The 16,449-nt window shown below is 49.2% G+C and overlaps 1 protein-coding gene across 1 annotated transcript in view; it reads left to right on the forward strand.

The window, feature by feature from the left end:
* The window catches only part of SLCO2A1 (solute carrier organic anion transporter family member 2A1), a 71,273-nt gene that overhangs the window by 19,877 nt on the left and 34,947 nt on the right, over window positions 1–16,449 (forward strand). Inside the window, exons 2-3 of the mRNA XM_081106539.1 lie at window positions 12,909–13,046; window positions 15,190–15,352. Of these exons, the coding sequence (XP_080962665.1) occupies window positions 12,909–13,046; window positions 15,190–15,352 (301 nt within the window). The remainder of the gene's footprint in view (window positions 1–12,908; window positions 13,047–15,189; window positions 15,353–16,449) is intronic.

Genomic DNA, 16,449 nt, shown 5'->3' on the forward strand with positions numbered 1-16,449 from the left:
AGAGCCGTGTCAAAGGCCCGTTGGTCCTGGTTCTCTGCAGATTTAGCAAGTGGAGTTCTCCTGGGGTATCCCTGCAGCTCCATTTCAGGCACAGCCTCCAAGCTGGTGACTGGCAGCTGCATGGAGTCTAAGAAGGCAGGAGGCGCTGGCCTCGGGGAGCAGGAGCAGAGAGAACTGCGGTAAAGTGACGAGACACCTTCCCACAGCTGCGGCCTTGTTCAAGGAGAGCCAACATCGCATGAAGCCCAATGGGGATCTAGTTCCAGACCCCAAAGGCAGCTGCTGAGTCACTATTTTAATCTGAGGATTGGTCCTCGGACTCCATGTGGTCCTTTCTTCCTAGGCAGGGGCTGAATAGCTTTCAGAAATGGGGCTCTTCTAGAGCAGCGGTTCTCAACCAGTGAGTCGCGACCCCTTGGGCAGTCGAAGGGCCCTTTCACAGGGGTCGCCTAAGACCATCCTGCATATCAGATATTTACATTACAGTAGAAGGGAAACAATGACCCATTTCTACAAGGACTTTTGTGATCCATTTTGATCAATTTACATCTGCTAATTTGTGGCTGCAGGTGTCACTGGTGGTGTCATTTACTGAAGTTTATTTGTTCCCACTGATTTATTCATCATCAAATGTTTGCCCAGCGGATCGCCTCTTCCTCATAGAGCAGCAGCTGTGCTTCTGTGGTCAGGTCCCTCCCCCACCCTGCTGGCCGACTAGACGGGTACACGCTGGGTGCCAAGACTGCGGAATCGAGGTGCTTGTCATTGCAATCTAGGCTCAATGCCCTGAAGGAACAATAGAGAATGTGCAACAGGAGGGACTTTCTTTGCCACCGGAAAGATAGGTGAGCAGGAGCTAACCAAGGGAGGGGGTGGGAGTGAAGAACCCCAGGTGGAGAGACGGCCTCACACCCAAAGGCTCTGGGGCCACACATCATCTCACTGGGCCCTCGATGCTCCACTCAGCTACAAGCTCCAGCTGCTTCCCACGATGGGTGTAGGTAGCTCAGAGCTGAGGAGAGGCGGCTGTGGCGGGCAGCTCAGGGAGAGCCAAGTGGATTGGGCTGGGGCAGGAGGGCTCTAGAAGGTGGGATCCTCTGCTTGATCTTCATCTGAGGGGGTGGGGTCCACGGAGGGTGTTTCACAGGGTCCTGACAGGCTCTGGTTTCCGTTTCCGGTGGATCACACTGACATACTATAGGACTGTATTTCCGTGAAGTACGAATCAGGCAAACTGACCTGTGTGGCTAGGATTCATGAGAGTTGTCATCCTGCAAGTGGGTGGTGACCGAGAAGGGCACTAGGGGGCTTCTGGGAAGCTGGGAATGTGTTACTTCTTTTCTTTTCTTTTTATTAATCTTCACCCCAGGATATTTTTCCATTGATTTTTTTCAGAGAGAGTGGAAGGGAGGGGGAGATACAGAGAGAGAGAAGCATCGATGTGAGAGAGACACATCGATTGGTTGCTTCCCACACATGCCCTGACCAGGACCAGGGATTGAGCCCACAACCAAAGTATGTGCTCTTGACTGGAGTCAAACCCTGGACCCTTCAGTCCACAGGCCGACCCTCTATCCACTGAGCCAGACCAGCCTGGGCCTATTTCTTTTTTCTTTTTTTTCTTTTTTTTGTTATTGGATAAATATTTGTTTAATTATTGAATGTCTTTTGCTTTGAGATTATTTTTTTTATTTTTTTTTATTGCTTAAAGTATTACAAAGGGTATTACATATGTGTCCATTCCCCCCCCCCCCCCCCGGGCTTGACAGTCCCCTAGCCTCCCCTATCCCCCAGTGTCTTATGTCCATTGGTTATGTTTATATGCATGCATACAAGTCCTTTGGTTGATCTCTTACCCCCCTCCCTCCTGCCCCCCAACCCTCCCCGGCCTTCCCGCTGCAGTTTGACAATCTGTTTGAGGCAGCTCTGCCTCTGTATCTATTATTGTTCAAAAGTTTATAATGGTCTCTATTATCCATGAATGAGTGAGATCATGTGGTATTTTTCCTTCATTGACTGGCTTATTTCACTTAGCATAATCCAGTTCCATCCATGCCGTTGCAAATGGTAAGAGTTCCTTCCTTCTATTTATTGATCTGAGTACTGGTCCCTCATGTGTTCCCAGCTTGTAAAATTTTATCAAACTCTGTCTGTATGACTTGTAACTTTTTGTGTGAACGTTATACTTAACGTTTCTTAAAAGGTTACTGCGGCTGCTGGTTAAAGAATAGGTTGGAAGGAGGACCAGACAGGTACACGCGGGGTGCCAAGATCTCAGAATTAGGGAGAAGGTAGGAGCTTAGGATGGTGGCTGGATGGGACCTGGCAGTGACCCGGACTGGAGGGCCGCAGTGGAGATGGAGAGCGTGGTATGGATTCGAGGGTTGGTTTGGAGGTTGAAGCACCCACCGGTGCAAGAACCAGAATTGAGAGGGGGGCTTGGTGTGGGGTAACGGCAACGCTTTGGGGCAGGAATTTCAGAAACGGGTTGGAAGTCAGAGTCGAATCGTGTGGGATGCAGTTTAGTGCAAGGCCTGGAGTTGAGGAGGGCTCCAGCCCTCCCTGACGTGGCCGTCACAGGCCTCAGACAGTGGCCTTTGGGTCATTTTAGGAGAACCCTGACAGGCAGGCAGGCCACTCTGTAGGCAAGGGAGGCTGGCAACGGCGATGCTGGAGAGAATAGTTGCACAGGACAATGGGAACTGTCGGGTCTGGCTCAACTGGCCTCCCCTCCCAGGTCCAACTCTTCAACTTCCCTCTTAAGGAACAATGAAGCTGCGATGGAAATCTGTGTTTTGTTTTCCTTTTAGATTGCTCAGATTCTTATATTCCCAAGCCTTCCAGGACCCTGTCTTATTAAAGGCTTCTTCTAGTTTGTAATGATACTATAACGTTGCTGTGAATACCGCCGACTTTGACCCGAGGCTGGCTGTTTGGAATCTCGGAGCTTTATCTGGTTCAGGCATTCTTCCTGTGTGGGAACATATTCGATTTCCTGAATCACTTCTTAAAAGAGGCATTCTCCTCTGGGGCCACCAGGCCATGATTGCGATCCAAAGTCACACCCTGCGTAAGGTACAGAAGGGTAATAAGCAGGCGACTGGTTAAAGACGGCCTTCCTTCCAGGACACAGCACTCGTCCTTGCTTTGTTTCCTTCTTCTTCCTTTGGAAGGACAGGGAGAAATGACCTCCCGCTTCCCGCCAGCTCGGAGGGGCCTCCCAGGTGGGCCTCAGAGGAGCCCTCCTCCCCTTGCAGACGCCTGCACCTCTGAGGTCGATGGGAAGCTGCCAGATGTCACCCTTTCTGAGTTCCCTTCTTTGCCTCCATTGCCTTAGGGCCTCTTGAGCCCCAAACCTCACCTCCCAGGTCTTACCCATTTGGGGAACTGCCCACAAGGTCTGAGAATGGGCTTTGAGGGTAGAGAAACTGAAAAATAGAAATATAAGCAGAGACGGGCCAGAGCCAGCACCACTCTGGCCATGTGCCTTTTCCTGGAGACACACCAACCACTTTGGAAGATTCCAGTCACATAAATGTTTATCAGGATGCTTGGGTGTAGTGGGGCGGGGCGGGAAGGAGGGTGGAGGAGAAGGACTTGGATACACTTTGGGGTTTGACTCCTTAGTCCACCAAGTGTACGCCACTTTCCCCCCCATTGAAAACGTGGGGACAGAATTACTGATTTGTTTGCTAGACTTAGCAGCAGGAAATAGATTGGGTTTATAATTTAAGAAGACAGACTGGCACATGTTTGAGTTCCCTCATCTCCAACACCCTCATTATAACGGAAGCATGGAGTAAAAAACAATGGTAAAAACCAATAAAACAAAAAAAGACAGGGAGCAAGACTGTGAGTGGATAGAGAGTCAGCTAGGGAGGGGGTGTGCACAGGAGGGAAGCCCCGCTCCTCCCGGCTCCCAGCTTGTGTTCACTCGCCAAGTGAAGTGACCAGATCATGATGCAAATACTGATAGAACCATTAAAAGTTAGGAGGAGGAGGGAGAGGGGTGGGAGGTGCAAGAGCAAGTGACCTAAATCCTCTTCTACTATGGTTTCCGTCTAAACGGATGAATCAAGAAATTGCAGAACAAGCATATTGTTTTGAGATGTGTGCGTGTAATCCACAGGAAAACTCACACCAGCGGTGGTGGTCCCCGAACTGCAGTCCGGTTGGTTGGCCTGAGCTGAGCATAGGGCTGAGTTTCACGCATGTGCGTATAATACACTGTCAGGGGAAAGAATGAAGCAGTGCGAAGAAATGTAAGTGGATTTATGATCATACCGGGGCTGACTGGGAAAAGGGGCTTCTGAATGCCAAGCGTTGCTCTAATTGAGTTGTCAGCGTGGCTGTGCTGTTCTGGGGTGTCCCAGGAGATTCGCGAGCCTTGGAGACGTTCCTGCCGGTCTGGGGTACAGTCAGCCCCAGCCTAGGGAGAGAAGGAGCAGAATGGACTCTGGGGCCGGATTTTGACTCCCAGAGGTGGAGAAACTCAAGCGAGAGGCACCTCCGAGACTCCTCCCTCCCTCAGACAACATCGGTGGCCCTTGGCACACACTACACGCTGAACTCTCCTTGCATTGCTGGCTGGGCGGGGTGGGGGGGGGGGGGGGACAAGGAGGTTGCCTTGTGCTCCTTTTTTCTCTTTCTTCTCTCTCTCCCGCTCTCTTTCCTTTTCTTTCCTCCCCCCGCCCCCTTTCTCCCTCCTTTCCTTCCTACCTCTCTTCCTCCCTTTCTAAAAAAATATATTTTTATTGATTTCAGGGAGGAAGGGAGAGGGAGAGAGAGATAGAAACATTAATGATGAGAGATAATCATTGATTGGCTGCCTCCTACATGCCCCCGACTGGGGACCAAGCCAGCAACCCCGGCATATGTCCTGACCGGAATCCTGGTTCATAGGTCAATGCTCAACCCCTGAGCCATGCTGGCTGGGCTCTTCCTTCCTTCTTTCTGAAGAGTAGTTTCATTTCGATTGCTGGCAGACGTCACTTACGGATAGAAGCAGTTGTTTCCAACTAAGAGGTCACAGCCTGTGTCACAGTCCAGCCCCATCTCCTGCTTATGAATGGTTTTCTCTCCACATTCTAGGGGACATAAGGCATCAGAATGTTCTAGAGTGTTGCATGTGGACAAAATCAGAGTTGGTTGACAGCTGAACCAGTGGTTAAACAGGTAATACCCCACGGGGATCACATTTCAGAACTTCTGGGATCACATTTCAGAACTTCTGCCGTGTGTCCTAGAGCCATAATTAGATGCCTCAGGTCATAGCTCCAATGTTTAGTTTGGAAAAGAGGCTCCTGAATGTGTGAGCAAAGGAAGCCGGGTCTAGGCTGCACGTTCACCCTTCTCGTTCCTCCGGAGCTGCGAGGGTTTCCCTGCTGGTCCTTTGGTTTCCCCTTTGGGATAATACTTACGTCTCTGAAGCTTGGCAGGGGCTTGGGGTCCCACGCTGAGCCTTCGCTTGGCATCTCAATATCTTTTCAGCCTTTCTTAGCTCTTTGGCACAGGTGGAAAAAAGATTCCTCTATATTAGAGGAAGAATCTCTACGACCACTCTGATTTCCCTGCTTCCTTCCTCTCCAACTTCCTCTTCATGCTCCCTAGGACTGGAGAAAGAGGGGAGCTGTGAGCCCGAGCATTTGAGGTCTTAGAGCTGCCCGCCCACCATGCCATGCAAGAATGCTCTTCCCCCGGCGTTAGCTTTCTCTTCGAGATCCCTTCTGCAACATGGGCCTAAAGACCTATAGTTTTAACACATAGATGTTTACATTAGCACACACACAAACATAGATATTTACATGGGTATTGACCCTTTCAGTAAACAAATTGAAATTTTGAATTAACTCTCCTTGCATTGCTGGGGAGGGGAGAAGGAGGGCTCTTTGAATAAACAAATTTATTCCAATGACATTGCAGTGCTCATAATATTTTTTGTTAAATCTGTGGAATTCCCTCTAAGCCTAAGAACATTATTTTGAATACTTTCACAGTTGCAAATCTTTTTAAAATTAAGTTTTTCTTAGGTCGACTTTATTGAGATATAGTTTACATATAATCAAGTGCACAGATTTTAAATGATTGAGAAGCTTTGATAAATGTGTTCACCTGTGTAAATACCACCATGATCAAAATATAAACTATTTCTACCACCCCAGATAGTCCCTTCATACATAAATACAAATTTTTAACTTTTTAGTTTGGGTTTAGAAATATCCACAAGTAAGTTAGAGTTGATCCAAGTAAATAAGTGGGGCAGCCAAGCTAGCACAGGCCGTTTTGTGCTTTGTAAGTTTTGTGGCATGTAGAATGATGGGAGGCAACGCTGACAGGGGAATTCATAAATGAGTGAGGACAGATCATTGGAGCAGACAGCTACTCTGCTGGTTGAATATTCTGGAGCAAGGGTTCAGCCCCAATTATGGACTGTTGGGGGTCCAGCCCCAGCAGGTCCAGGGGTTCCCAAAGGTGAGGACGGAGTCGGCGAAGAAGGAATGACACAGAGGGAGCGTTCAGTTGATCAGCATAGCCAGGTTCTCCTTTTATTGTCCTGTTACATCTGTATTTATACCATTTGATCCTATAAGCATGCCTCTATAATCATATCATGGTATGTTTTGGGTAACCTTCTACAGTTCATTGTTTCATTTCCATAGTTTCTTATCTGACCTTTGCCAAAAATCCTGTCTCTATCTAGTTCTGTTGATTTTAATCTTGTCTAGGTTAATCTCTGTGTTCCATTATAAGGGCTATTCCAAGGTCACTATTCTACTGCTCTACTGTTAAGCTACAAGGAAGTGACTGAAGGAGATTATCTTCCCCAGTAAAGGGTATGGCCTCCCAGCCTCGCTGCTTGCCTTCCCTGGGACTGCCCTGTGTCGGTGGGTCTCCAGGGGTATAGGCTTTGGAGCTTTCCCTGGTGGGCAGACCCCTGGGGATGTGGGCCCAACAAGTCCCAAATTTATTGCCAACAGTCTTAGTCCAAGTTCTTCATAAGTAGTACATGGTATTTCTGTAACACATAAATGTGTTCACCTGTGTAAATACCACCATGATCAAAATATAAACTATTTCTACCACCCCAGATAGTCCCTTCGTACATAAATACAAATTTTTAACTTTTTAATTTGGGTTTAGAAATATCCACAAGTAAGTTACTGATTCATTCTCTTCCTTAGTCCTGTTAATCCCTAATTCCAGGGAAAAATCCCCACCTGGGGAAACAACCTTTCTCAAGGAGGTAGTTCTGGTTATAACACATAGCGCTAAAAAAGGGGGAGCAAACATATTAAGTACAGTATGCCATATACGCCAGGTACCTTGAAAAATATGCTGTGCAGATGTTTCTTCCCTACAGCAACTGTGTCAAGCAACAAGGATGGATCGGCCAATAGCAATGGACCAAGCAATGGGAATATGGCACCCTAAAAAATCTTATTATCTTTCCTCCATGAAGTCTACATCCTGGTGATAGGAGATGTCAATTAGTGAGAAATCAAATGTATGATATAAACAATCATATTAGTAAGCAGTAGTGCTTAAAAAAAAGTAGACTGAGGAGATAGAAAACTATGGCATGTTATTTTAAAGAAGATAATACAGCCCATGTAATATACCTTTATTTATTTTCCTTTTGTGAAGAAATCACAAGACTCAGATTCTACCATAAGCTGCTTTCTGAAAGGGACAGCTTTCCCTAAAGCAGTGGTTCTCAACCTTCTGGCCCTTTAAATACAGTTCCTCATCTTGTGACCCAACCATAAAATTATTATCGTTGCTACTTCATAACTATAATGTTGCTACTGTTATGAATCATAATGTAAATATCTGATATGCAGGATGGTGTTAGGCGACCCCTGTGAAAGGATCGTTTAGCCCCCAAAGGGGTCGCGACCCACAGGTTGAGAACTGCTGCCCTAAAGTACAGTTTGCAAAATGCTAGTATCTGTTATATATAATTTAAAAATGTGTATGTGTTGAGGGGGTTTCATGGTTAAAGTATGGAGAAATTTGGGTAAAACAAAAGTTAATCAGGTCTTTACGGAAGGTTTTCTCAGAACCTTTAAAATGCTAACGTGAACTATAAATATTCATGAGGGAAGATTATAATATGCCAAGTTTTCAAACATTTTTCTCCTGGGAATCCTTTGAACTTGGAGCATCTCAAGCCAGTGACACTCTGAGTGCACACTCTGGGAACTTCTGTCCTCGGGTTCTCACGCCGCAGGAAACTTGAAAGCATCAGAGAGGTTCCCTGACTTGGGCCAGAGGAGCCAGTGGGAGAAGTCGCAACTTAATACATATCCCCTCGGTGTGTGGGCTGGCCAGGGTGCCAGGTGCTTTAGAGACCCTTTCTCATGCAAGCCTTCCAACAGCAATGTGCACAGGTGTGATTATAGCTCCCCTTTGTGAGAGGGAAACCAGTCAGAGAGGACAAATATGTAGCCCGAAGTCAGCACGTGAACCGAGGTTTGTTTGACTCCCAAACGCAAACCATCGAAACCTGTAAGACTAGATGGTCTTAATCAGCGGTTCTCAACCTGGGGGTCGAACGACCCTTTCACAGGGGTCGCCTAAGACCATCGGCAAACACATATATAATTGCATATTGTTTTTGTGATTAATCACTATGCTTTAATTATGTTCAACTTGTAACAATGAAAATACATCCTGCATATCAGATATTTACATTACGATTCATAACAGTAGCAAAATTACAGTTGTGAAGTAGCAACAAAAATAATTTTATGGTTGGGGGTCACCACAACATGAACTGTATTAAAGGGTCGCGGCATTAGGAAGGTTGAGAACCACTGGTCTAAATGATGGTGGAGGGTGGGATGCAACCCAACCAGCCAACCTTCCCCTTCTCCCACCAGTCCATCTACATAGACTCTTAAACCCCATGCTCTCCAGGGGTGATTTCTGGTTCTGCATTGTATTGGGAGTTTGTTGCTCCATCTCATGCTGGCCATGGGTCAGGTCCTCGGTAAGTTCGAGCAGCCTGGGTCGTGGTCCCAGGATCTGGTCCACCTGTGCTCAGGAGGCAGACGGAGGGACCAGGTGGGTGTGGTGATCCTGACTGGCTCAGGGTCAGAAAGCTCTGTGGGAACTATCCATTCACTTTCTCTTTTCCTGGCATTTTCTCCTTGCTCTCCCCTTCTTTGTAGTCACATATCTCATTCTCCTCCATCTGCTGAATGCATTAGAACCTGAGGGCCCCGATACGTGCCAGCACGTCTGCCAGGGCACCCGTAGGGCACCAGCCCTGACAGGCTGCAGTGGCCAAAAGCTGGCGGAGAGGTGAAGGGGTGTGGGGCGTGGAACGGTGCCAGCTGATGGAGGCGGAGTCTTCCACCTCGTATTTGGAGGGAGAAAATGGGGAATTTCTGTATTTACTGGAAAAAGCAATGGCATGTCTTTCAGGAAAAGATCTGAGACAGATTATTTTCTTCTACTGTCCTTACCTTTCTCTCATGAGACTCCTGGGGAATTTGGTAGGGATTAGTCACTCCTGCTAATTAATTGCTAATTTGGTTAGAAGGAGACAGGTCTTTTTGAGCTTTATGCTCAGAAATTCAGGTGTTCTGAAACTGAACTCACTGTCTCCCTATCCGTGGATACTCCTCTCCCTGGGGCCCCCGTCTCCACACATGGTGTTGCCCCCCTTCCAGACCCTCAGGCTAAAATGCTGCCCCTTCCACCTCGAATCATGGACAGCCTTGTCAACTCAGCCTCTGCAAGAGCCCTGATGGGCTCCCCCCCTATTCCCCACTGTGCTGGCCTTCGATCATCCCTCATTGTGTCTCCCCTAGGCCCTCACTCCTCTGCTGAATGCTGTCCCTAATGTCAGCCATGCACCAAGCCGTCAAGATGCCTTTGTGCAGGAGTCAGCAACAGGCTGCTGGGATTTTTAGAAGCAACCTTGAACTAGAGTCTAGTTCAAGGCAAACTTTTTGACTCGAGGGCCACAATGGGTTCTTAAACTGGACCGGAGGGCCGGAACAAAAGCATGGATGGAGTGTTTGTGTGAACTAATATAAATTCAAAGTAAACATCATTACATAAAAGGGTACGGTCTTTTTTTTTTTTTAGTTTTATTCATTTCAAACGGGCCAGATCTGGCCCGCGGGCCGTAGTTTGCCCATGGCTGAACTAGACACATAACTTAGCCCCAGGCTGGCAAGGGGTCCCTGAAGGGTGAGGAAGAATTATCCAGACAAATAAGGGAAAGTTGATTCTGCACAGAGTGTGAGCAAATACACAGACAGTGAATGTGTGCTGTGGGGAACTTGAATAGCATGACCTTGAAGAAGTTTGAAGGGCAAGGTGTGTGGCAGCAGGTGTTGCAGCTACCCAGTGTCATGTAACAAAGTGACCCCAAACTTAGTGCTTAAAACGATGACAGCATTTAGTTTGCTTACTTAATCTGCTCTCTAGCTAAGGCTCGGTGGGGATAGCTCAGTCTGTTCCTCTTGACATCAAAGATGGGCTGGAATCCTCCAAAGGCTCGCTTGGTAACATGATGCTGGCTGCAGGCTGAAACTAGCTGGAGTTGTCACCTGGGACACCAACTGTGGCCTTTTCATGTGGAGGAAGCCTGGGCTGTCATAATGTGATGTCTGTGTTCTAAGGGTCCCGAAAGAGAAAGAGCCGGGTAGATTTTCTGTTGACATTCAGGACTTAGCCTCGGGGCTGCACAGCATCACTTTTGCTTTATTTTATTCATAAGAAGCAAGCAGCTAAGACTGACCATATTGAAGGGAAAGGAACAGAGACTCCATCTTTTGATGAAGGAATGCCATTGTCACGTTGTAAGAGGTGTATGTGGGACAGGAGATTGGCGTGGCCATCTTTGTCAAATACAATCAGCCACAACAGAGTATGAAGCCAGAGTCGGTCGAGGTCTAGGACGTGTCACGTCTTGGATACCAAGCCAAGGACATTCGTTTTTATCTTGTAGGAAGTGGGGAGCCAGTGAAAGGTGTTAATTTGGGTGTCACCTGCTCACGTCTGTATTTGAGTCAGCTCTTTCTGGAGTGGGGTGGGAGGGTGGAAGGTTTGGTGGGCAGACAGAGACCTGTGAGAGGCTGTTGCAGTAAGCCAGGGAGAGAGGGGAGGGTGTGAGGCAAGGCATAACAAGGAGACGAAGGGCAGGTCAAGCTGAGAGACACCAAGAAGACATCACAGGACTTGGCAGAGGCACCAAATGCCAAGGGATGAGGAATGGGGCATCTAGGAGGATTCCAGGTTTCTGGCTTAGGGAACTGAATGGCAATAATGGAGAATGAAGGGAAACGGGAGAAATTTGTGGGGAAGGACGGTGAGCCCTGTTTGGGAAGTGATTAGTCTAAGGCAGTGGTTCTCAACCTTCGTAATGCCGCGACCCTTTAATACAGTTCCTCATGTTCTGGTGACCCCAATTTTGTTACAAATTGAACATAATTAAAGCATAGTGATTAATCACAAAAACAACATGTAATTATATATGTGTTTTCCAATGGTCTTAGGCAACCCCTGTGAAAGGGTCTTTCGCCCCCCCAAAGGGGTCGCGACCCACAGGTTGAGAACCATTGGTCTAAGGGGTCTGAGAGTGTCCACATGAACACATCCAACAGATGGAATTTGGGGGGCATTAGTCTTTAGGGGATGGTCAGAAGAAGAGGATTGGCAAGGCATCCAAGATCCAGTTGCCACTTCCCTGGATTTGGCATGGACCAGGGACTTGGGGCTTGAGCATGCTCAGATGGCCTGTGTCCACGGAAAACAGTGACCTGGGCAAACCCCGTCACTCTCCCCCTCACTGTCCGGGAGCCCCAGGCTGGCCTCGCAAAGGCTCTGCCCTGGCAGGTAGGAGAGGAAATGTCAGCTCTGACCCCACAGCCTGGAGCGGGGCCCCTGCAGAGGGGGCAGGATTAGCTTTGCAAGGAAACAGAAATGAAGGTGGAGCCCCTGATGTTCTCCTGAGACGCCAGGCGTTCAATTAAGAGAGGAACGTTGGCAGACTATGAAACGTACCGCACCCCACCCTTCCCTGGAAGAGCAGTGCAGTCCCCAGAAGGGGCACCTTCCAGGGGGCTCGGGGATGTACGACTCCTGCTTCCGAACCTGCTGGGGCCCCGCCCAACAGCCGAGAACCCAGGAGGGCCCAGGGCCCAGCCTGGAGCTGATTCCAGATGCCACCCTCCCCGCTGTGCATCTGTCCCCATTAACCACAGAATTCACATTTACTCACACCCATATGACAGGGTATATGGGCGGGATGGAATGCAGAGACAAGGCCTTATCACCCATCCAGGGAAACAGCCAGCACAATCACAGGTAGTCCTGATAGAGGCGATAACAAGCTTGGGACATTCATTAAAACCAGGTGGTCTGTGCACCTATCCTGGTGAGTCATGGGGGTATTAGAGGTGGGCCTGTGCACAGGTGTTGCTGGAGTCTGGGGAAGGGAGGACAGGTCAAGAGGAGTGGAACACCGGCCTGGGGTGTGTCAGGGCCCTGGGAGTGACCTGACTTGGCAGGAGAGTGACTTCAGCCCTCGCAGGACAGGAGGAAGGAGAGCAGCAGCCCACAGGGCACTGAGATGCCATCGGAAAACACGTCAAGCGATGTGGCTTAGGCAGGCCTTTCCCAGAGGTGCTTCTCCACCCCTAGTTTACGGGCCGTTTATGGCAGCAGTGATAAGAACGGCAGGGATGCTGGGAATGCATGGCTGAGAGCGCACTGAGTCCCAGGAGAAACCTGATATGACGATGATGGCATTTCACCCTCAGGACTGCCTGATCAAATCAGTGTTTCTAAGTAATAGGTGAGAAAACAGAGCAGAAACAGAACGGGAGGCCCAGGTGGGCAGCCAGGGCTCACTGTCCGGGGACCTCATGCGTCACACGGTATCTCCCCAGGTGTTCGTGCTCTGCCATGGCCTCCTGCAGCTCTCCCAGCTCCTGTACAGCGCCTACTTCAAGAGCAGCCTCACCACCATCGAGAAGCGCTTTGGCCTCTCCAGTTCTTCCTCGGGTCTCATTTCCAGCTTGAATGAGGTAAGCAGCAGGTTCTGGGCCATCCGACCCCACTTGTGCACCCTGATCTCCAGGCCTGGGAGGGGGGGTCCAGGAAGAACAGTTCCTGGGGAGCTGGGGTAGACACCCGGGGAAAGGAGACAGCCAGGTGCAATGGGCATGGTGGAAGCAGCTACCAATTCCAGGGCTTCCTGGCACCAGGCACTGAGCTCAGAGCCTCAGTGGCTCCAGGTAAGGAGATGGGGTGCCCAGGCTCAGCTTCGCTCTTCTCTTTCCATGAGGCCCACTGTTCTGGAATCCCTGACCTGGGGCCTCCTCACAGCAGCCCTGTGAGCAGGTGCTCTGCTTGCTCCTCCCACCTGACAGATGAGGGCACTGGGGCTCAGCAAATGCAGCAGCTTGACCCAGGTGTGCAAGGCTGTTGGCTCGAAATTCTGAGCCTCTAATTGAATTCCCTGACCACCCACGAGTTTATGTGACCTCTGCCCATCCCCAGTCGAGGAGGAGGTGAGCCCCACGCATGCAGGTGGGGAGCAATCCCAAGCCCAGCGGCTCCAGTATTATGAGCATCACAGAAGCCAGAGCTTTTACCCCCAGAAAAGTCAGATCTCTACGACCTCCCAGCAATGTGGCTTTCACACAGTCCCTCAGTGACTACACACCAAAGTTTGAGAAGATAGGGGGGGGCTGAGAGGTCAAGGGTGGGAGGTCAGAGGGCCAAGAGGTCAGGGGTGGGAGGGTCAACAAGGAGCCACTGGAAGTCAGTGAGAAAGAGGCATGGGAGGCAGCAGAGCCCTTCGATCATGGCAGCAACGTTGGTGGCTCCAGGTGAGGAGATGGGATTCCCTGGCCCAGCCCTCTCTTCTCTTTCCATGAGACCCCCTGTTCCGGATGAGCTCACCAAGACCAGAGTAGCGGTACAGGGACTGAGCTCTGAGAGTTGAGAGTTTGGGGAAGCGAAGAGGAACCAGCCAAGGAGATTGAGAAGGAGCAGCCAGGGGAAGGAGAGTAGGAGGAGTTGGTGCCATGGAAACCCAGGGAAAGAAGTGTTGCAGGAAGAATCAAACGGTGCTGAGAGATCAAGGAAGAAGAGAGCTGAGAACTGACAGTGAATTTGGCAATGAGAAGGTCACTGGTGATCTTGGCAAGAGCCAGGTACCAAGACTCTGGCCCTATGTCCTGAGACAAGGCACCTGCTTTTCGAGCCACAAGGAGACTGTGGTGTGGACAGGGCAGGGGCAATGGGTGCTGACATTCAGGGCTCGAGTCCAGGCGAACATAAGGTCCTGGCCAGAGGGTGATGTCCTTGGATGTAGTTGTAGTCATAAGATCTGCCAGCACCCCTTTGACCATTTATGACCCTTATCCCCAAGCTGGGGCCTTCGGTTCCCTTCCCTGGCTCTGGGTGGAGCTCAGAGAGCACACCTTCCAGTGAGCACCAGGAACATGGAGTTACTGGTGCGCTCAGCTGGTAGGGATGTAAGGCTGCCTTAGTCCTTGTCCCCCATTGATAGAAGTGGAGGCAGACCTAGGGAGGGCCAGGGGCAGGTGAGGAGCAGAGTTGCTGGGACAGAAACCCCCTCCTCCAAGAGGCAGTAGGACTAATTTAGTTAAAACTTAGTATCTGTCCAAGCCACTTCCTAACCTCATGGACCTGGACAAGTGACTTAATATCCCGAGCCCCAATTCTGTCTGTGAAATGAAAGTTGTTGCATGATGAAACGAGATAGTGCATGTTACTTGGTGGCTCTTCTGACTACCAAGCCCAAGTCCTCGGGGAGTTTAATGAGGGAACACGTGCTGTTTCCAGGAATCAGCCAGAATGGGAGGCACCCTTGGATTTTGCCCCAAAGGGCTTGATCCTAAGATGGTTGAAATTAAGGCCACGAGCTTTTCATTGTTTCTAGAGACTTCCCTTGGTTTAGTCTTGAAGGCTGAGGCTGGGAAGAATTTCTGACAACAGGGGAAAGCTGAAACGTGTGCGCTTGTCCCACTGTGAGGCTCTCTGGGCAAGGCTGACCCTGGGACTCTGCCTGGGCCCCAGCTACCACTGGGCAGCCTCCTCCCTCCCTGCTTTTCCTGGAAAAGGCACAGTCAGGTCTCCACTGTGGGTGGGTGAGGATGGAGTCTCTGGTCTCACTCGGTCCCTCTGCTCTCTCCACAGATCAGCAACGCCATCCTCATCATCTTCGTCAGCTACTTTGGCAGCCGGGTGCACCGTCCACGGCTGATTGGCATTGGGGGTCTCCTCCTAGCTTCGGGTGCCTTCATCCTCACCCTCCCACACTTCCTCTCAGAGCCCTACCAGTACACCGTGGCCAGCATCGGTAAGTGGCTGCCCTAAGGCAAAGCTGGCGGCGGTGCTTCTGGGGCAGTGGATACCACACTGAGCCACACCGTCCTCTCCCACCAAAAACTTCCTTGGATTTTATTGTTTTGTTTCTCCCCAAAGCCCATCTGAAACCAGGACATGCAGAATTATGTGGAGCTATGAAGCAGCTGTCCCAGCTCTGGCTTGCTGAGGGTGGCGCCTGCAGTGGATGGCCCACCTCCTTTGTAATTCCCTGTGCTTCGTGCCAGGAATGACCCACTGCACACAAGTAGAGACACTGGTGAATGGCGGTGTGATGGGTTTGGCAGGATGAGGGTCAGAGCATTGACCATGATGAGGTCTGTGGAATTTTTTCATGTTTAATTGTGTATTGAACACTTCCTGACATTGGTGCATTCACCATTCTTCAGGTTTAGAATACACTTGCACGATGATCTCATTTGATTCCTCTGGACACCTGTGAAGAGGAGAGAAGAGGTCTAAGATGAAAACATGGCACTCAGGATGTCTAGTAACTTTCCCAAGGACACCACTCAGGGAGGGACGAACTCAGGCCTCCTGACTCTGAGACAAGTGGCCCTTCTGTGACACGGAGCCTCTGGTTCTTAGTGATAGGCCCTGTGGCAGGGAGAGATGCGTGAGGATTTTAGGTAATTCATAAACACGATGTTAAAAACCACTGCATTGCCTAGTAAGAGTTCCCCTATTCTTTAAAAATTATTGTATTTTTTCATATAAAAATTTCAAACTATAGCAAAGTAAAGAAAATAATATAACAGATATATTGACCATTACAATTTATCAGTTTTCCTTCGTATACCTCTTTTTTTTTTTTCTTTTTCTTCTTAACAGCTTCCTTGAGACATAATTCACATACCATACAGATCACCCAATTAAAGTGTAAAATTCAATGGTTTGGGTATATTATATTATTTTTTAATTGTGGAAAATATATGTTTTCTTATAATATATCTTTTTTCTGTAAGTTTGAACACATTTATAGATTTGTGTAACCACCACAACCAGGATACATGAGTAAGAAACTCTCTAAGTCTCTGTCTGAAAATGTCTTAATTTTACCCTTGCTTTTGA

The sequence above is a fragment of the Myotis nattereri genome (assembly GCF_964212035.1).
Source record: "Myotis nattereri genome assembly, chromosome: 14".
NCBI lineage: Eukaryota > Metazoa > Chordata > Mammalia > Chiroptera > Vespertilionidae > Myotis > Myotis nattereri.